General features: G+C 39.8%; 1 protein-coding gene across 3 annotated transcripts in view; it reads right to left on the bottom strand.

Annotated features, from left to right (window-relative positions):
* rc3h2 (ring finger and CCCH-type domains 2) overlaps positions 1-22,200 on the bottom strand; it is a 44,043-nt gene extending 21,843 nt beyond the window's left edge. The window contains exons 1-4 of one of the 3 annotated variants that reach the window (XM_066713087.1): positions 21,930-22,200; positions 4,717-5,019; positions 4,111-4,228; positions 2,010-2,243 (exon numbers count right to left, since the gene is read on the bottom strand). In XM_066713087.1, the coding sequence (XP_066569184.1) occupies positions 2,010-2,243; positions 4,111-4,228; positions 4,717-4,947 (583 nt within the window). In that variant the 5' untranslated portion in view covers positions 4,948-5,019; positions 21,930-22,200. Of the gene's footprint in view, positions 1-2,009; positions 2,244-4,110; positions 4,229-4,716; positions 5,020-10,762; positions 10,964-21,929 lie in introns of those variants that run through there. The other 2 variants (XM_066713085.1, XM_066713086.1) reach the window with 2 other exon arrangements.
* Between the last annotated feature and the right edge of the window lie 270 nt (positions 22,201-22,470).

The following is a 22,470-nucleotide window of genomic DNA, read 5'->3' as shown; positions in this document are numbered from 1 at the left end:
TTAGGGCTACAGTGGTGTACAGTTTTGTACACCAAGGTTTTGTGTTTTTGGCCAGTCATTCATTTATAAACACATTGTGGAATTGTGATGTCGCACAGTGATTGTGAAACATACAGTGGGGGATAAAAGTATTTGATCCCCTGCTGATTTTGTACGTTTGCCCACTGACAAAGAAATGATCAGTCTATAATTTTAATGGTAGGTGTATTTTAACAGTGAGAGACAGAATAACAACAAAAAAATCCAGAAAAACGCATTTCAAAAAAGTTATAAATTGATTTGCATGTTAATGAGGGAAATAAGTATTTGACCCCTTCGACTTAGTACTTGGTGGCAAAACCCTTGTTGGCAATCACAGAGGTAAGACGTTTCTTGTAGTTGGCCACCAGGTTTGCACACATCTCAGGAGGGATTTTGTCCCACTCCTCTTTGCAGATCCTCTCCAAGTCATTAAGGTTTCGAGGCTGACGTTTGGCAACTCGAACCTTCAGCTCCCTCCACAGATTTTCTATGGGATTAAGGTCTGGAGACTGGCTAGGCCACTCCAGGACCTTAATGTGCTTCTTCTTGAGCCACTCCTTTGTTGCCTTGGCTGTGTGTTTTGGGTCATTGTCATGCTGCAATACCCATCCACGACCCATTTTCAATGCCCTGGCTGAGGGAAGGAGGTTCTCACCCAAGATTTGATGGTACATGGCCCCATCCATCATCCCTTTGATGCGGTGCAGTTGTCCTGTCCCCTTACCAGAAAAACACCCCCAAAGCATAATGTTTCCACCTCCATGTTTGACGGTGGGGATGGTGTCCTTGGGGTCATTCCTCCTCCTGCAAACACGGCGAGTTGAGTTGATGGCAAAGAGCTTGATTTTGGTCTCATCTGACCACAACACTTTCACCCAGTTCTCCTCTGAATCATTCAGATGTTGGCAAACTTCAGACGGGCCTGTACATGTGCTTTCTTGAGCAGGGGGACCTTGCGGGCGCTGTAGGATTTCAGTCCTTCATGGCGTAGTGTGTTACCAATTGTTTTCTTGGTGACTATGGTCCCAGCTGCCTTGAGATCATTAACAAGATCCTCCCGTGTAGTTCTGGGCTGATTCCTCACCGTTCTCATGATCATTGAAACTCCACGAGGTGAGATCTTGCATGGAGCCCCAGACTGAGGGAGACTGACAGTTATTTTGTGTTTCTTCCAACTGTTGTCACCTTCTCACCAAGCTGCTTGGCGATGCTCTTGTAGCCCATTCCAGCCTTGTGTAGGTCTACAATCTTGTCCCTGACATCCTTGGACAGCTCTTTGGTCTTGGCCATGGTGGAGAGTTTGAAATCTGATTGATTGATTGCATCTGTGGACAGGTGTCTTTTATACAGGTAACGAGCTGAGATTAGGAGAGTCCCTTTAAGAGAGTGCTCCTAATCTCAGCTCGTTACCTGTATAAAAGACACCTGGGAGCCAGAAATCTTGCTGATTGATAGGGGATCAAATACTTATTTCCCTCATTAACATGCAAATCAATTTATAACTGTTTTGAAATGCGTTTTTCTGGATTTTTTTGCTGTTATTCTGTCTCTCACTGTTAAAATACACCTACCATTAAAATTATAGACTGATCATTTCTTTGTCAGTGGGCAAACATACAAAATCAGCAGGGGATCAAATACTTTTTTCCCTCAATGTATATTTCACTTATTATTTGCCTTAAATCATGGCCTCTAAACAACCCATCATCCCTAGAACCAACCACCCACCCATCACTATCATCATCTTCATATATTCATCGTCATCTTCTGGACTTCATTATCAATATTAAAGGTAAATTAAAGAATTTTTGTTAACTAGTAGTTTTTTTGTTCATACAGGTACATATGTACAGGTCTGCTGCCCCATACAAGTTAGGATTCACAACTAAACCTGTCAGCTGTCCCTGTATTGACTACTGTACATTTAATTCAACTGCATCTTGATCGCACCCCTCAGGTCTCGCTCAGATTGGCAGATTGGAACTCACCAGGCCCCAGAAACTGGCATCCCCGAGCCCTGACGGCTGCCCACAGGTTGGCAGAGAGCTGCTGGGGGTTCTGGTGCTGCAGGATGAGCTCTGTGACGGTCCTCTCGCCCAGGGACCGGGCCGCCCGCATGGCTCGCACCCGGCCCTCCTCCTCCACCAGCTGGCAGTTCACCAGGGTCACCAGCTTCCTCTGCATGGGCCGGCTCAGCGCGCTCTGACTCAGACTCGCCACCCCTGGCAACACAAAACACACTCGGCGTGTCATTGCGCTCCACTGCACTGCATAGACAGTTTCACAGCACAGAGAAGCGCCACTCCTGATGACGCAGACGGGCTGTGCTTTCTTGGAAAACCTCAAGGAAAACCACAGTGCTGTCTGTGTGTGCCCACCCATATTCAATTTTTTATAGAAAATGGGCTGGAATCACCAAGAAATAAAGCAAACACATTTTTGTATGATGCTTTCATGAGCTTACTAAATAAAATGAAAAGGACTAATTATGGTCACGGCAGCCATAACACACTAATTCAATGTAAGAAAGCATTTTGTGAGGTCGTTCACAGTACTGACATAACGCAGGACTTTGACTAAGCTACTGCCATCCAATGGCACTAAACAGGGGGTAATTGATTAAGGGCATACGGAAGTTAAGGAGGAGGCAGTAACCATGATGTTTTTAATTGATTTTTTTTAAAGAACATTTCTGTAAAGAGGAGCTTGGAAATGCTACTCCTAATTTGTGATCACCACTTCACTTATCAGTCTATAGTCCTAGGATTCACAAGTATTTCCATTACAATTTAAACCGCCGGTGAAGTGCACATTCCTGGAGAGTTGCCACCTTCAAAGGGGCTGATATCATTGTAATGGTAAAGGTTTAGACATAGTGACAAAAAATATGTGGAGTAGTGGTTAGGGCCCTGGACTCTGGCGCACCGTGTTGTGGGCTCAATCCCTGGTGGGGGGACATTGCTGCTATACCCTTGAGCACGGTACCTTACCTAGATTGCTCCAGTAAATGCCCAGCTATATAAATGGGTTAAAATAATGTGATATATTGTAACAATTGTAAGTCACCCTGGATAAGGATGTCTGCTAAGAAATTAGTAATAATAATAATAATATGATCAGATTCTCCCCCAGTCCATTTGTTGAACATATAGAATACAGATATATAGACCTGTAGCTCACTTGCACTTCCGCAAACAAGCCTTTCAGTGTTGCTATTATTTAATGAGCAACTCAACAGTAATTGGGTAAGTGCACTGCATGAGCATGAGCAGGTTCATAAAAAGAGGTTACATGCACTGTTTTCTGTTTTCAGAAACAGATCCAGTCAAGTACAGTCCTGACATCTTTATTTATTTACCTCGGCTCTCACGTTCACACGCTACACAAGACAATGCTGTGTTCTGCAGCCAACCAGTTTCACTGCAGCCACCACATCTGATGCTATTGTGACTAAAACCATAACAAATGAATAAGAACAAAACAGGAAATGCAACCTTCCTTCGTCATTTACTATTTAGCTCCACTTGTCGCGTCACAAGTGCAAAAGCACCGTGAGAATTGCAAAGATACATCAATTCAAACACCATGTCAATATTTACTAAGAGTCTTTGTAGTGGCTGTTTTATATGGAACAGTAATGTCAGAGCAGTGGCTGGAAACTGAAATTATCACAATGGGGTGAGACAGTTTAGCGTCAATTGATTTTGAAATCATTTAATATTCATCTTTGGTCAAAGCGAGTGCAGGAATTTGCAGGGGATGCAATTCTTTTCTACAATCCTAAACCTTTAATATGTAATTTCCTGTCATTAAAGGCATTCAGACTTGTAAACTGATGGCCTTTTCTTTGAAATTATCCCTTGTTGCTAATTGTTCTAATCCAAAGTGTTTAATTTGACCAGCAAAACGGCAAAGACTATAAAGCAGGACTGGCATTAGAACCAATAATTATAACTGGGTTCCACATTACAATGCACAGAATTTTTGTTTCAATCTGCCTCTCAGGCTAAGTTTATTTCATGGATCGTGTTCTGTGCATTTATAAAGGGGATCAACACAAAAGGATTAGTTGTAATTCATATTACTTACCTTTTCCTCCACTGATGGGTTTTAAGTATAGTGCAAGTTCCTCAACACACTTTTTGGCAACTTCATAATGTTTACTTTCTACCACACTGCTCAGATTTACCGTCTGATGGTCTGGGACCTAATAAAAAAATAAATAAAATAAAAAAATAATAATCAGTTTCAATAAACAATATTTTAAAGACAGTAACCACTCCAAACACACAATAAATCAGATTTTACACATTGTCACCATTGGTAACTTAATTGCAGAACTTGGCAGATGGCATTTATTCATCAAAGAGCAAAGCTGGTACCAGAGCCAAAAGCTTTGAATGCAAACTTTGAATAAAAAATAATTACAAAAATGCACCAATGGAATTGAACCATTATTTCTAGAAACCTTAGTAGAAAATATATAAAACCTACAATAAAATAATACAAAATACTACTAATAATGACAGTATACTGTTAATCCAAGACATATCTTGGTGATAAATACAATCCGTACGGGCATGAGGACAGCCTGGTAAATGTTTGACAATGAAGTGGAGATCAGCTGGAGATTGGTCCTTGTTTTCATTGTTACTAGTGTCAGAGGAGATGGGAACGGGGGGGGGGCTTACTGACCTGGGCGCCAACGAGCTGCAGCAGTGCAAAGTTGACGGGCAGGACGTCGATGTCGGTGTTGATGGTGGTCTGGTCGAAGGGGCAGGCCTTGCGGTGCAGTTTGTTGAGGCAGGTCTTGCAGACTGTGTGCGAGCAGCCCAGGCTGATGGGCTTGTGCACGCTCTCGTCGAACTCATTGTAGCAGATCGGACAGGACAGGAACTCCGTCCACTGCGCCGCCTGCACAGGCATCTTCTCAGCTGCTCTCGGCACTTCCTTCAGTGGATTAGCATAACGCTGTCCTTCTGTTGACTACACAGACAGCTGCATCAGAGGGAGAGGGAGAGAGGGAGAGAGAGAAGAAATATTAAACATAGCGTTCACTCATTACTTGCTACTGCCTTTGTCTCACACTTTTGGATGTTTGTGAAGAAAAAGGCAGTGAACAAATGTTATACACGTTACAAAATAATCAAGAACTTGAGAGTGTATATTTAGTTGTTTATTACAATAAAAGGCGCCAAAGTGCTTCACAGTAGCCATCCAGGTATGGCAGCAATCAAACGCTGCAACCTAATAGGACCATAATTCCCAATTAATTAAAGATGGACAGGTGTTGGCTTAGTGGCATTTGGGAGGCTGATGTAATCAATGTAACATTAGAAAGAAGAAAAAGGGATAAAATAAGGAATAATTTGATGGCGTTGAGGCCAAGTTGCATAGCCTGTTAATCTTTCTTCTAATCCAGGGAGCAATTTATTACATAATACAAGAAAAGTAGCAGAGGCTGTTTCTGGAGATTATTAAAGCAAACTGACACATTAATAGTCATGGATTCTGGCAATCTTGGCATCTGGCGAGCAGGACTGGAAAAAGCTCTCCAGATTCTCAAAGCCAGAAGTTCAGAACACAGTGTTTCTGTCCCTGGCATTGTGACAAGGCTTAGATTTCTTTACTGCTTTGCAGTCTAAGTGAACACACAGCATATAGCTTTCCTTATTTAGAAAAAAATTGAGTGGTTCTACCTTATGCAAGCTGCCACTTCACTACAGGGATTGCAAACGGAGATTCAACAAAGTGCTTGCATTCAAGTGTAACAGATGTCTTATTTTGTGGGAATACATTTAAAACGAATGATTTATAAATATTAGCCATAGCCTTTTAATCTGATGGAATGCTTCATGAATATCTTCCAGTTTGCAGCCTAAGCAGATTCTTCTATCCAGAATGGGTCACAAAGTCCAGTAAATGGCACAGAATGACATGAGTATGTAATAAATAACAGAAGCATGCCCTGCCTTATCTGTAACATAAAAAACTGAAGGCAAGCAGATCAGCACACCCTAGACTGGAACCAATGACCTCAAAGATATGACGCAGGATTAATCCGTGACTCTGGGTGGATGTAGGCCTCTTTTGCCAAGGTGTTAAATTTCCTTAAAGAAAATCAGCACCACCCCTTACTCCAGAGAACTCAAGTTTCAATTATTTATTTGACTACAAACATTTAATTTGAAATAACAAAATACAATTCTTTACTGGCACAGGCTCCAAAAAACATATGGCCTTACACCTGGCATTTTAAAACTTACATGTCTGTGAAATAAATGCCAGAACAAAGAAAACAGAAAAAGAGCAATACAAGTTTGAAGAGCACTGCTAATTACTTTTACAGGGAATTAATCTGTTTAAGGTCAAGATTGTTTTCAGTCGAGTTTCACATTTCCTTTTTAATTTTTAATCAGTCAGGTGGCCACTGAAAATTCTCTTTGCAAATAACAATGCCTGACATTTATTATAGCACAGTACATGTAGCACTGTTTAGACATTGCAGATGCCATTTGTAATTGATCGGCAACACATTCTTAGTTATCATTATTTTTATTATTATTATTTACAGAATACATTTATTTTATTTGATAACAGATCACAAGCATAATTAAAAGACTAATTCCTTAGACTATTTTCAGAAGCATGTTAACGGACCCGTAAAAAGCAAGGTCTGATTTCAAACAGGTAAAGCTAAATTTTATAAAGAGCGGCATCTCCAGGAAGGTCAGAGAAAATGCCAGACTCCCTTCACCGTCCACAGGGCATACCTCAGATGAAGTCTACACACCAGTGCTGTTTAACGGTGGGGTGCAGACTCGAGCACAGGCCCTGTGTTGCAGCTGTAAAAGACTAGGCCTATATCCCATTTCCGATACTTCATGGGGCATAACCCAGCAGATGTTGACAGCGTTTTTCTGTAGCAGATCTGCAGGCACCGAGATCCTTGAAGGCTGCACATAAGACTGTATCAGTCTTCACGCAAATCCTCCCCAGGGGCTTACTCCCCGGATTTGTGGGTATGGCAACTCTCGTAGCAGCTGCTTGTGAAACGGAAGTGGATCTGCCACACTGGAACAGCTTTTATCAGTGCTGCTCCTCACCAGCTCACTCACTGTCACCTCATGCAGAATGACACTCTACCGATGTTTACGGTTTCTCTATTGTTTTCCTGGTATGATTCGCAGTACAGGAAGGAAAATGTATAGATGTCTATGTGAAAAACAAAACATTAAATCAGATATTTCTTAGTAATAAAAAGTATGTTCCATCCTGTTTTTGTGTTGTAACTTTGAATTGATTTTTTTGGCTTCCTGGAAATGGCCTTCATTTTAAGTGCTTGATATAATGTTGGTTGGGTTAATGTAATTTGATTTGAGTAGTAGCCTATATCACTTGATCACCTTCTACAGAACTTTATTTTATTTTATTACATGGGTTCTTCATAATGCATGCCCTATTTAAGAAAGAGGATTTGAAACTAAAAGTGGTCAAATATTTGATAAACAAGGAATGCCCCATGGGGAAGTTAACCAACAAATCAAATATCAGTATTGTTGCTGATAAATTCTGCAAAATGTTAAGAGACCACCACTTCAGAAATAATGGTTTACACAGCAGTGTAACCTTAACAGCATTAATCAAACCATACAGTACTGTGCAAATGTTTTAGGCAGGTGTGAAAAAATGCTGTGAAGTAAGAATGCTTTCAAAAATAGACCTGTTAATAGATTATATTTATCAATTAACAAAATGCAAAGTGATTGAACAGAAGAAAAATCTACATCAAATCAATATTTGGTGTGAGCACCCTTTGCCTTCAAAACAGCATCAATCCTTCTAGGTACACTTGCACACAGTTTTTGAAGGAAGACTCGATGATGTTGAGATAACGGCTCTGTGGGGGCCATACCATCACTTCCAGGACTCCTTGTTCTTCTTTACACTGAAGATAGTTCTTAATGACTTTCGCTGTATGTTTGGGGTTGTTGTTATGCTGCAGAATAATTTGGGGCCAATCAGATGCCTCCCTGATGGTATCTGCCTGTACTTCTCAGCATTGAGGAGACCATTAATTCTGACCAAAACCCCAACTCCATTTGCAGAAATGCAGCCCCAAACTGGCAAGGAACCTTCACTGTTGTTGCTTCACTGTTGCCTGCAGACACTCATTCATGTACCGCTCTCCAGCCCTTCGGCAAACAAACTGCCTTCTGCTACAGCCAAATATTTCAAATTTTGACTCATCAGTCCAGAGCACTTGCTGCCATTTTTCTGCACCCCAGTTCCTGTGTTTTCGTGCGTATTTGAGTCACTTGGCCTTGTTGCCACATTGAAGGTATGGGATTTAGGCCACAAGTCTTCCATGAAGGCCACTTCTGACCAGATTATCTGGACAGTAGATGGGTGTACCAGGGTCCCACTGTTTTCTGCCAATTCTGAGCTGATGGTACTGCTGGACATCTTCCGATTGCCAAGTAAGCATGATGTGTCTTTCATCTGCTGCAGTAAGTTTCCTTGGCCAACCACTGCGTCTACGGTCCTCAACATTGCCTATTTCTTTGTGCTTCTTCAAAAGAGCTTGGACAGCACACCTGGAAACCCCTGTCTGCCTTGAAATGTCTGCCTGGGAGAGACCTTGCTGATGCAGTAGAACTACCTTGTGTCTTGTTGCTGTGCTCAGTCTTGCCATGGTGTATGACTTTTGACAGTAAACTGTCTTCAGCAACCTCACCTTGTTAGCTGAGTTTGGCTGTTCCTCACCCAGTTTTATTCCTCCTACACAACTGTTTCTGTTTCAGTTAATGATTGTGTTTCAACCTACATATTGAATTGATGATCATTAGCACCTGTCTGGTATAATTGTTTAATCATACACCTGGCTATATGCCTACAAAATCCTTGCCTTTGTGCAAGTGTACCTAGAAGAATTGATGCTGTTTTGGCAAAGGGTGGTCACACCAAATTTGATTTAGACTTTTCTTCTGTTCACTCACATTGCATTTGTTTAATTGATAAATATAATCTATTAACATTACTATTTTTGAAAGCATTCTTACTTCACAGCATCTTTTCACACCTGCCTAAAACCTTTGCACAGTACTGTACAACTCTATACAAACCAATCTAATCAAAGTTATGCAGAAACACAGAAGTAAGGACTAGCCCAAACCAAAATTCGTCACAAAACACAAATGTAAAATGGAATTACTCAAACCTCAAAACCATTCTTACATGGTCTTCCTGTAAATATTTACGCTTTCCGTGAACCGGCTGCAAAGTTTGAGATCCTCTGGTATAGTGCATCCTGATGCCAATGCCTCGATCATTAGGGAAATTGGGACGACCAAGCAGCAGCGTGCAAGTGGATTTAGAAAATATAAATTGTTCTCTATTTTTGATCACAGGTCTGTTTTGTTTCTGCAGATGCAAACAGATGGCTCCAGCACCAGCATCGCAGGAGGCCGTGTACGAGCCTGAGTGGGAGGAATCCCAGCCGACACAGCGGCAGACGCTGCTCGCATCGACTACCAAATGATTTATAAGGCCCATGTCGTTTTTGATTTATACATCCTGTACCGCAACTTGCTTGCTGGGAATCAAGTCTATAAATATTGTCCAGGGGAACCCAGAGCAAGCGAGCATGTACTAAGAACAGGCAGATGTCACCGGAGCGCTGTTTGGAAGCTACTGGCAGGCAGATATTTACAACCAAACACCCAAGAGGTCATCTGCTTACTACAGCAGTCCAAGAGAGCATAACATCATCTTGAGTATACAATGTACTATGTCCTGGAGCTTGTCTGCAAAATACACACTAAAAAAACAACATGTGAGCAAAAGGTCACTGTTCAAGATACCGTAAGAGCTTCATCAGGATTCCCTTTAAGGAAACAAAAACTACCAATGACTCATGACTGCTAATGACTAATAACCACCAAAATATTTTGAGCTACTCTTTCTGTGAGAAAAATCTATAAATATGCTTAATATTTTGTAACCTGGTAATAACTAAATATATGCTTGCAAAGATGGTTGCATAAAATACAGTTTAAAGATCGCAAAACGTCTCTGCATCTCATCTGTCAAATGTTCCGTTTTTCATCTAACATTTCCCATTTTTATACAAAGACCATTTTACTAGAAAAGAGCTATTGTAAGCAAATATTGTGTTATCTGTCCTTTCAATTCTGTTAATTTCCCCAGGCACTTGATTTACTCTTATATACAGAGCACTGAAACTATTTGTACATAAATACAAGCTAAGAAATGTGCTCGAAGACTCTGTTTGGAATCTCAGCACTGCCCATGTGACCTTGGGCAATATCTATAGTTCTCTTCAGCTTCATCTGTTCCAGTTCTCTCCTGGGTCAATTATTTCATTACTGTTAGATCTACACTCCTTCTAAAAATTAAAATTAAAAAACAAAATGTTGTGTCTCATTAAAAAGCTTCCTTACTTGAGTCCTTCTGAAAATATTTCCCAAACAATCAGAATCACGTAGTTCACATGCTAGCACAAGCATAGTATCAAATTCCATAGTTTACACTTTTTTTTAAAGGAAACAATCCCTTTACAAATGACAACTATGATTAATTGAGTTGGCTTCAAATAAAGCATATAAAGTATAAAGTAGGTTATGTTTGATCTTGCAACTAATTAACTACACAGCAAAAGAAGCTGTTTCAAGTTGCATTCAACGTAAAATGATTTCCCTTCCACAACCACACAACATACCTTCAAGGATGACCTCCACCAGAAAGTGAGCACAGTCCGGGAGACTCGAAGACAGCTCCGTGTTTGTTTTGCAAGTCATGATTTCCTGCGAGTGGGTTATCGGCATATAGCAAAGCAACTGGCACACAGGAGTGTACAGGAGAATCCCAAAATTGCATGTGACTGTGTAGAGGGGAAATTTCTAGCCGATACCACGACAAGGAAACATGCTCGTAGGGCAAGTAAAACCAGACTGTAAATAACTCCTCCCTAATGTAATTTACACTCACGTGATCCTCCAGCTGGTGCATTCAGTGATACTACAGCCATTGGCCAGATGTGCCTAGCTGCAGTACAATGCTATGATAATAGTACTATTAGACAGCAATGCTGCATTTTTACTAGTTAGTTAGTAAGCAACAAATGAACACCTGTACTACTGATCCCGTGATCAAAGGAAAAAAAATGTTTTATTGGAAAAGCAAAATAGATTTTGAACATATCCTGAGAATAACTAGTCACAACAAAAGCAGTCAGTTCTGTGCATTCTGAGGTGGCAAAAAAGCAATCACATCTTCAGAGCTTCGTCTGTTGTGACCAGTAGAAATGAAATTGATTCAAACTTTTAAAAAAGCAAGGTAAGACTGACTCAGCATTCATATCTGAAAACAAGAACCTACTTGCTTTATCTTCATGGCAGAAATTCAAAATTAGTTGGCCCTGAGAACAGGAAGTAGCAAAAATAAATCCTTGTACAAGGAAACCTCAATGTAAATGAGACATACAGCAAACAAAACTGAAATAATGAAACAGATAAAAGCATTACAGCTGTAATCGGTAAAGGGTCACAGATTCGATTAGTTAACAGCTAACTCTGAAAGTCTCAGAACAAATCAAAATTGCAAATTAAAAAATTGTACTGTGTCGCAGTTTTAGAAAAAAGTGGCTCCTTACAATAAATTAACAAAAAAGCATAATTGATTGTCGGTACAAGTTTGTATTTTGCAAGTTCCCCGGTAGGTTAAGGTTTTGATTTGGTTCAGGCCCTAGTTACAATTGCTGAAAATATCTTGAAGCTGCAGCTGTGCTTTTCAAATCTGAAACCTGACTAAAATTGAAAGAATGAATGTTGCATGCTTAAGTGCAACAGACCGATCACTCTTATTTATTATTAATATTATTATTGATCAAATGGAAGATGGTGTGGATACCCTCTTACGACAACTGTTTGCAATGGTAACAGCATGAGTAATTACACTAGTTCCTGCATGTCTGGCATGCCGCAAATTGCGAAGACCTAACGTGACACACAACGCCGAGAAGAAAGAAGCCGAGAGTATGCTTTCAGCACAAGTAACATAAAATAGCCACGCTGTGCTTTGACAGTTAACAGTACGTGCTCGTGCTACAAATTTGCATGAAAACACACAAAAAAATGACAAGCCAATTGGCATTATAAGCAAAACAGGAAGCTTGCACTCACGCTCATGTGACAAGCATCTGCATAACTCTGAGTCACTCCCATTCCCACAAGGCCACTCAGAGCATTCCCCCAGGTATTAATCTAAGTCAAGTGATCTTATTTTAAAAGAGCAACTATTTTCATTGGTGTGGGCTATGCTATGCAAAATACTTTAACCAAACCATTTGCCATTTTTCTGAAAACATTTTGAATTGGTATTTTTCAACTCTGTTTGTGCATTTCCCCACAATCACCTGACTGACAATATTCATGTGGGTAATCTTAGTCACCTTTTGTTCGTCAGTGATTTCAGTCAATCGGTGTGACCTTTATGCACTCATGTATGTCTTGCAGTGAAAAATAATGACAACCAATATCTAAGCAGTGTAAAACTACCTTTTAGGGAGGAAAGAATATAATTGAATACATATGACATTCTATCCTGCTGATAAACTCCACATGATTCATTCCTCAATATTTCTATTGTTGCACATATATTAGATACTTATTTACAAGGATTAGTTTAAGAGAGAGGAATAACATGCATTCATTCCACTTATAAATCATTTCCTTTATCTTGTAGGAAGTAAACCATCTTCACATGCACTAAATGTACACTCACCTAAAGGATTATTAGGAACACCTGTTCAATTTCTCATTAATGCAATTATCTAACCAACCAATCACATGGCAGTTGCTTCAATGCATTTAGGGGTGTGGTCCTGGTCAAGACAATCTCCTGAACTCCAAACTGAATGTCTGAATGGGAAAGAAAGGTGATTTAAGCAATTTTGAGCGTGGCATGGTTGTTGGTGCCAGACGGGCCGGTCTGAGTATTTCACAATCTGCTCAGTTACTGGGATTTTCACGCACAACCATTTCTAGGGTTTACAAAGAATGGTGTGAAAAGGGAAAAACATCCAGTATGCGGCAGTCATGTGGGTGAAAATGCCTTGTTGATGCTAGAGGTCAGAGGAGAATGGGCCGACTGATTCAAGCTGATAGAAGAGCAACTTTGACTGAAATAACCACTCGTTACAACCGAGGTATGCAGCAAAGCATTTGTGAAGCCACAACACGTACAACCTTGAGGCGGATGGGCTACAACAGCAGAAGACCCCACCAGGTACCACTCATCTCCACTACAAATAGGAAAAAGAGGCTACAATTTGCACAAGCTCACCAAAATTGGACAGTTGAAGACTGGAAAAATGTTGCCTGGTCTGATGAGTCTCGATTTCTGTTGAGACATTCAGATGGTAGAGTCAGAATTTGGCGTAAACAGAATGAGAACATGGATCCATCATGCCTTGTTACCACTGTGCAGGCTGGTGGTGGTGGTGTAATGGTGTGGGGGATGTTTTCTTGGCACACTTTAGGCCCCTTAGTGCCAATTGGGCATCGTTTAAATGCCACGGCCTACCTGAGCATTGTTTCTGACCATGTCCATCCCTTTATGACCACCATGTACCCATCCTCTGATGGCTACTTCCAGCAGGATAATGCACCATGTCACAAAGGTCGAATCATTTCAAATTGGTTTCTTGAACATGACAATGAGTTCACTGTACTAAACTGGCCCCCACAGTCACCAGATCTCAACCCAATAGAGCATCTTTGGGATGTGGTGGAACGGGAGCTTCGTGCCCTGGATGTGCATCCCACAAATCTCCATCAACTGCAAGATGCTATCCTATCAATATGGGCCAACATTTCTAAAGAATGCTTTCAGCACCTTGTTGAATCAATGCCACGTAGAATTAAGGCAGTTCTGAAGGCAAAAGGGGGTCAAACACAGTATTAATATGGTGTTCCTAATAGTCCTTTAGGTGAGTGTATACTTCAATACACATTATATTTTCCATTGGAACTAATGCAAGACAATTCAGTCTGATTCGAAAGCCATGGAATGAAACGTATGGCCTTTCCAAGTGATAAGTGACACTGCTGTTTCTCCACAGGGAGTTCTGCCTTTTTCTACTGGGAAGAAAACTGAACCCTTGGAATCTGCCTAGCACAGCTGCAGTGCAATCTGTACTCGGTGTCAGACAACCTCGTGTTATGTAAGCTAAGCCCACTGGTTACAGAGTGGTCCGTGTTCCTTGTATTGTACATGCGGTCTTCCTCCCATGGTCTGTAACAGACTCAGCTAAAATAAACTGGAGGTCGCACGGTGCAATTTAACTAAACTGCTTTTACACCACCACACCCCTCCATAACTGAAGTAATTAATGACCTGTATACAATGTATACCCTTTCCTTGATGAACAATGGTCAGTGTTTTATCCAAAATCCTTTTTTTTATACAGTGTAGGGCTGTGCGATATGACGATATATATCGTATGACGATAGAAAAACGTCTATCGTTTCATATTATGCTATATCCTTTATATCGTTGTGTCGCAAATTGCAATCTTTACGGCAGTACTTTACGTCATTAGGACGCTTTGCGTTCTTCCCGGTTCTTCCACACGTGCTCGATGCAGGTAGAAATGTGCATCAGAAACACAGACATGGAGGAGAGAGAACTGACACAGAATTACCAACATAACCAATAGATACATTAATGCACAAGCGCACACGTTGCGCCCCACTCTCGTCGTCGGGCTAAACTCGATCTGCAAGCACCCCCCACACCCGCTAATTTAGATTGATAAAATTAATAATAACGTTTGTTTGCAAATTGGAAAGCAATGCAAACATGCAGAAAGTATCAGTATTTCTTTTTATTAAGATGGTGAAGTGGTTCAATAGTTGTATTATTATTATTATTATTATTATTATTATTATTAATAATAATAATAATAATAATAATAACAATTTTGTATTAACGTGCTGTACCGGTATGCAGAATCGAAACGCGACAGTCAGAGGAGAAATGTCCCTGTCTGGCAGATGTTAATGCGCCACTATAAACCCGGATGTGCTAAATCTTCCTGAATCTGTACCTTTAACCGCGCATGTGTTGCGTGATTACTATTACTTGTGTTATTGTTGTTATGTGACAATAAATCATACTGTATATGTATATATGTGCTCTGAGGAAAATAAGTCGAAACGCGTAAGCATTATAATGTTCACTTTTTCTCTAATAAATAATTTTTGAGACATCGGTGAATGTGGACTGTTTTTAGACGGGAGCTATCCTTCCATCCTTCCTTGACCGGATAATTGTTCTGTATGAAATCCCTGGGATAAGGCACCCCGCATTTAAGATTTATTACAACAATTTTTAAACGTGTGTGTGTGTGTGTGTATCCCATAACAACATAACACACGTAATAGTAATCACACAACACTTGCCCTGTAATGTGTTGCATTCTGCATATATTTACCATGATAGCCTGCATGTTGTATTTGTTAGTTTTGCTTATTGAAGGATTAACGAAATACTCGTAGTTTTAATGTCTTTCGTCTTATTTTGTGGCTTGATTGGATAAAAAACAAGAAATATCGAGATATGTATTGTATATCGCACAAATGTATACACATATCGATATATTATTTTAAAGTCATATCGCCCAGCCCTAATACAGTGTATTTGTCAATTAAGTTCTTGGTGGAGCCCCGAATGAAAATAGATAGCAAAGGTCAGCATTCAGACTAACAACCTTTTAAAGTCCGTAACTTATCACACCAACTAACTCCAGTCACAGAAGAGAGAGCTGAACAGCTGCAGGAGAACACCTGTCCATATACTCTGTAATGCAATGTGCAGTACAGAGTATGGGCTGGCATGCTCTTTCATAATGAAAGAGGGAGGAATTAAATAATGCTACTCTCCCACTGGCTTACATGTAAATCTCTCTGCCCCGCATTGTGAATGTATTCGTGACTCATGACTCTCGGAAGAGCAGTCCCCCGTCTGAAAATGTTTTTCACATAAACTCTAAAAGCATTTAAAAAGTTTGAAGTTTGGTGTGCTGTATTATGTTTGCCACATGCGTATAGGATGTTCCTTGTACAGTATAGCAAGTATTATAATGGGCTATATTGCTTCTGTATTGTGTACAGAGTGAGACACTAGTATTGAGACACAAAGAGTATATTTTATATTGGGGGGAGGGAGCGTCACAAGCAGAGGTATTAGGAAGTGACACTGGTACACTTCAGTACATACTTTTCTCCCGTAATTTCAGGAAATGGACGATGGGATTCTCCAATGGGTTCTCATGATCAAGTTACCATTTGACACAAAGAGTGGGCAAACCCCAGTTAAAATGGCCATGGCAAATTCAGTTTAACACCATGCCTCTATGTGTTTCCATCTCTCATTGTATGGCATGGTGACCAGTTCTTAGCAGTGTAATCAGAGCCAAGCCTACATTAACTACTCACCTGCCAAATATCAAACCATTTTCATGTGCTATATCTTAAGAAATCATCTCTCGTTAAAGAATGAGAGCGATGTACGAAAGCAACTACTGCTACACTGTCTGTAACATTTCAAAGGCATCCACACGTTCACAGCCAGCACATTACACTGGAATGCACAACGAGAGTGTAAGTGGATTCCAGACACTTCACCCACGGGTCCAATTATGTAGATCAATGGCTAATACACAGGGAATACCTGAACTGTGATTTTTTTAAGTGTGAAATGATCTGAAATACAAAAACAAACATATGACTGACTAATGCTTCAGGTGTCATCAAACACACAAAAGCATGGTGAGCAGAAACTTTGGCTTCATGGGCTGCACTTTCAAAACATCACAAGATAGCAATTTTTGGAAGAGGTAGAAAAGAGAAGTATGATTAATCAGTCTGAGCTCTTTTCAGGTTGATCTCAACATGACCTTTTTGAGGCAAGGGGGATTTTTTGTAATATATAGTACATAACAATATAATAATGTAGTAATAATAACAATAATGCCAGTGTAATCCAGCCTGGTGTTTAAAATGGGATCTACATGTAAATGAAGATAAAAAGTTTTAAATAATAAAAAACAAAAAATGTATGAGGGGATTGTCTTTACCTGTAAAAATATTAATTAATCATATTAGCCTACTCTTACATTATTACCAGGACCTCTGCACTGTGCCTGTTTTTATCTTGACCTTAATGATCGGTAATCTACTATAGCATGCCTACAGAGCAACTTCAGATCTTTCAATGTGATTAAAAAGAAACACCATGTGAAGGTACAGAAATAAGCCCAGTGGTGGAAGAAACTCAGAGTACCTTGAAAAACAAACTGAACAAAAACGAAAGAAGAGAGAAAGAAAACAGCTTGATAATGGAAAAATAATAAAGGGTAGGCTAAGTTTCCTTCTGGTGTTTTGTCTGTGTTGTGGCTCAACATATTAATCAAAACACTCCCAAGTTCGGTACCTTCATCCTGCATTGGTTTCCTTTTCAAATCATACACCGCCTTTTTTTCTCCTCTGTGCTTTTGGTCTATCACAACGATCCTGTGGAGATGTTCTCCAACACAGGAGTGTGGTATGAGTCCAGTGGATTCCATCAGAATCCCTTACATTCCTGTCGAATATGGGGAGTTTCTCCATGTCTCAGTGAAAGACAAGGTGTGTTCATACAAGAATCAGCACTGCCAGAGCATTTACTTAAAAACATCTATTCGATTTTCACACAATGCATGATTTTCAAAAATAAACTTTCTCTTATGATCCACTTCCAGTAGCTAGTTTATTTGAAAATACAATTTGAAATCCATATTATGGTATATTATATCGTGGTGGTTATAATATAATAAGGTAAAAACACCTTTGGTATGATTTTAATTGTACTAAGACCTAAGCAAGCCTTTTTGTTATGGGAACACCAGAACACCAGTGACAAAAAATACAATTCTAAAAGTGTTGCTCTATATCAAGTTATTTATTGAACTCTTTTGAAGAATATAGTTTATTAAAATATATCTAATAACATTTTAAAATGAAATCCTCACATAGAGCACATAGAAATAGGGTTATCCCAAACAGAGCAGTGCTGATCCCATAAAAGGTTGATAGACAGTTAGACATGAACACACACTATACACCTGTGTCAAGAGCAGTTCGTGCTGTGCACTATAAACACTGTGCAAACATATGAATCAGACTCCGTGGCATCCACAAGGGTTCTCTTCAACAGCATGTGTATTGGTGGAAGCACAACATTGGTGGGGAAAAAAATGCCTATGCTTTTGATCTGATCTGATCTGATTGTGTTGCATCATCAGCTACAAAAGTAATGGGCGAGTGTACTGTAATTGTACTGTACATGCTGTGCTGCAAGGGGACCTTCTTAAGAGTTCTGGTCATAAATCCCAGCAGCCACTTCTGATTGCTGGAACAACCTTATCCAGCATATCCTGCCCAGATACAGCCAGAAGGACATTATACTGGACTGGCAGCTGTGTCAGAATAAAGGTGTAAAGTACAGCTGATTGTTGCAGTTATTTCCTAAAGCTGAAGGATATGATCTAATCTAGAAGTGAAAACCTTGGCCCTATGTTACAGATGTACTGTATGTAACTTGTTAGATGAACACTAGTTTATACAAGAGGAAAGTGAGGTATGCAACAGAAGGTAAATGCAACTTCTGCTGGTTGTTGCTTTTTCCCCCCTCAATTTCAGAGCGTTCTTCAGCCCACTCCCTTCCGCCAACAACAACGCACAGAAACTGCAGTCTGTAGGCCTGAGGAAATTCCTACACAGTATGTTACCACAGAACGCAAGCTACAGTTTTCATTCCATTTTATGTATGATAACCACTGCTTTATTAACATCCATCACCATCATCAATCTGACATTGAAAAGCCATACTGAAACTTTGCATCAGGATAAGAATACTGCAGCAGCAAATCAGAAGATACAAAAAGAAAAAAGCATAATAACACCATCTCTTGGATGCTTGGTTAATGCCCAATAAGAAGGGAAAATTGCAGTAAAACAAGTGCATTTTACAAAAAAGCTGCAGGAAAATTTAAATAAGTAAAACTATTTTGTTTTTTGCAGTGCTTCCTGGCAACACTAGCATGGAACTGGTTGGTTTCACAAGTAATAACACAGCATTAGCTTTATCCACATTTACCGACCTATTGTAATATTTGGACATTGTCTAATGGGGGTCCATTGAAACTCGCCATCCTGTAGCCTCTATCTGAAAAGTTACACACACACACACAGATCAAAATGCATTTCCTGAAAAAATAACTATTGTATGATAAAACTATAACCCTCCCTCCCCTACAAAGCAGGCTGTTGTGTAATGGAGACTGAGCCAAAATCTGATTACTCCCTTCATAAATTGCAACCTGTGTCTCCAGAGTTGAGAACCTTGAAAGGCATGTGTCTTCAGCTTAATTGTACAATCTAGGCATTTTCAACCTCTTATCTTGGGGTGCATGATCAACTTTACAAGCTGAAAACAAAGGCAGGGAGTTCTTGCTCCTACAATCCAAAGTGAAACTGAACAATATACATACACAAAACCAAACTTAGTACATATTATGCTAAGGAAGGATATCTAGGAAAACCAAATGGAAAATGTTTGAATAAAATACTGCCACTTCAGCTTCCATTCCACTTCATTTTGTAAGAGTGTGTGTGTGTGTGTGTGTGTGTGCGTGTGTGTGTGTGTGTGTGTGTGTGTCCACGGAAACACATTGCCAACTGTCTTCAGCAACACTATTTCAAAGAGCAGGTGTTCAAGCTCATAAGCTTTCCAAGCAATACTTTCCATATGAATGTCTCTAACAGGAAACGTATATTGTAACACATCCAACTATTAAATCTGAATTAACCATTCCTGTTGCCACACAATCACTAACTTATGAGCTTTCATTAATAACGTTAAAGAACACCAATCATAGGTGGCATCTGTGTTTTCTAACTCTGGAACATTGAACAAGAACTTTACACATGAAGGGTACAATTTAAAAAACACACGTCTGAAGCAGAATATCTAGGTAGAATCTCAACTACAAAACACTAGTTTACAATTCCCAGATAGTTATTTAACGGTTTCTGCTTTTTAAATGTGTTATTTTCTCCTTCCCCCCCACCCCCACCCACCGGTGTCTTGTCCACGTTCTGTATACCTCCACCTAAACAAATGTAACTTTCTGAAATCTATAGAGAGAGAGCTTTAATATGTCTATTTTAACCTTAAATCCATGCACTGCAAGTTTTTCTTAAGTGTTAACATTGTGATTCAAGAAGATAAACATTACATTCTGAGCATATGCACCAAAATATGTTTTTCTTCAAATGCACCTTACTGTATAGACAAGTAGTGAGAAATGGACAGACTGTTTAAATGTTGAAATGAGTGGTTCTCGACCCTGGTCCTGGAGGACCCCCTCCCACTCTGCTGGTTTTTGTTCCAACCAAGTTCTCAATTATTTAATTGAACCCTAACTTTAACTAATACATTCCTAAATCAGAGCCATTTAATTATTTTAAACAGTAGGGGGTTGAAGATAAGTATACAAAGTTCCTTATTATCTTACTGAGTAATCACATTTTTATCAATTACTCAATTTAAAAGGAAAATGGAATCAAATTAGCCTATTACTAATTAAGGATTCAATTAATTTAATGGAGAGCTGGGTTGGAAGGAAAAAAAACAGTAGTGTTTGGGGGACCTCCAGAACCAGGGTTAAATTAGTTAGTACATCTTTCTATCTTTCTATCTATCTATCTATCTATCTATCTATCTAAGAATCATGTTTAAGCAAAACTGACAAAAAACAAAACAAAACAAAACATTTTATAAGACTGGGTGGGGTGCCAAACACAAATTGAAAGTAAATACGTCCTGTTGTACACGGAAATGTTTGCTACAAGGGCAGTTCATCGTTCTCCTACACGTTATTATGTAACAACATGAATGCCACTCTCGTCATATTTGTAATGTACTAACATCAATTCCGCTACAGTGTATAGACCAACTACTCCCCCGATCTGACACATTTTAAAAAATGAATAAGTCTTTACTATCCACTAAGAGTGCACTTTCAATTTGCTACATAATCTTTTCGTTATATATACTGTGGCTGAACACATTTGTAGTTACTTATAAATGCATGGTGGCGACCTTACCAGTTATCTCCACACCAACATGAGATACACTATGAAAAGAAAAAAGAAAAACTAAAAACAAAACAAAACAACCCTGCAAGACATTAAGGTTTAGCTTTTTACTCTTTATAAATCAAATCAGAGGAACAAAACCGTGTTCAAATGAAACATTTTTGCGTGTCAACCTCGTCATATAGAGAACTTAACTGGATCTGCAGCTTGCCTACTAGAAACATAACCACACATCTGCACTAGAAACATAACCACACATCTGCACTAGAAACATAACCACACATCTGTCAAACACGTTTCATGAGCACAGAAATGCTTCCAGATAACTCGTTTCCGCCCGGTAAACAAGTGAAGCAGTTTTTCGGGAAAATTCTCCAGCTTGCAGTAAATCTGACTGTGCTGTATTGGCTTCAGGGTGCAACTGATCTCTTTGGAGAGCGAGCCAACACTTTCCACTTATATGTACTCAAGCTTTCTTTCTTTTTTTGATTTGACACTTCACTCAATGCAAATAACATTGCATGCACTCCTCACCAAAACCAGAGATTTGCATTAAAAAATGTTGCCTGTGTTACATAACCATATGCAATGGTCCAACAGATGGATCAAGCTGCACACAACACACTGCTGTCACATTCAAGTGCAAACCCAGCAAAAACAACTCAGTGCTGTCAAGTCACCTACCTCAGGCACTAGGGTAAGAGTAATATCATCCATCGCTTCTTCTTTTTTTGACCGAGAGAAAAAAAAAAGAACAGTGCATTAACCGTAACTTCACAGAAGCAAAATATTTGTTTTGTTTCTTTTAGAGTCAGCAGTCCGCGGGTCATAACAAGGAATTTAAAATGTCATTTGTGTCAATTGCAGCGCAGATGTCCGGGCTCTGCGACGACATTTTCGCCCGGGTTCACTAGACTGTAGTCCTGTCAACTGGGGGATCTCCCACAGCTGCGTATCCCTCCGCCGGGTCACAACACAGAAAACACCGCTGCCGACGGAGCTGCACAGACCATGGCAACTCTATTGCGATATGTTATGAGCCCTTTGGAATAAAATAGATTTTTCACATCTGTTAATAATTACCATTTGTAATGCTCTTGCTTGGGAAGGTACTATTTTCATAGGCTGTGCAAGGATATAAAGATGTAAAGTGGCAAAGCCGGAACAAGCCGCTTTTCGAGGCGTAGGCTGCATCTGCGTTTAAAGAGACAGGAGAGCATTTTTA

The sequence above is a fragment of the Amia ocellicauda genome, chromosome 9 (assembly GCF_036373705.1).
Source record: "Amia ocellicauda isolate fAmiCal2 chromosome 9, fAmiCal2.hap1, whole genome shotgun sequence".
NCBI lineage: Eukaryota > Metazoa > Chordata > Actinopteri > Amiiformes > Amiidae > Amia > Amia ocellicauda.
This window is presented reverse-complemented; position numbering and strand designations above follow the sequence as displayed.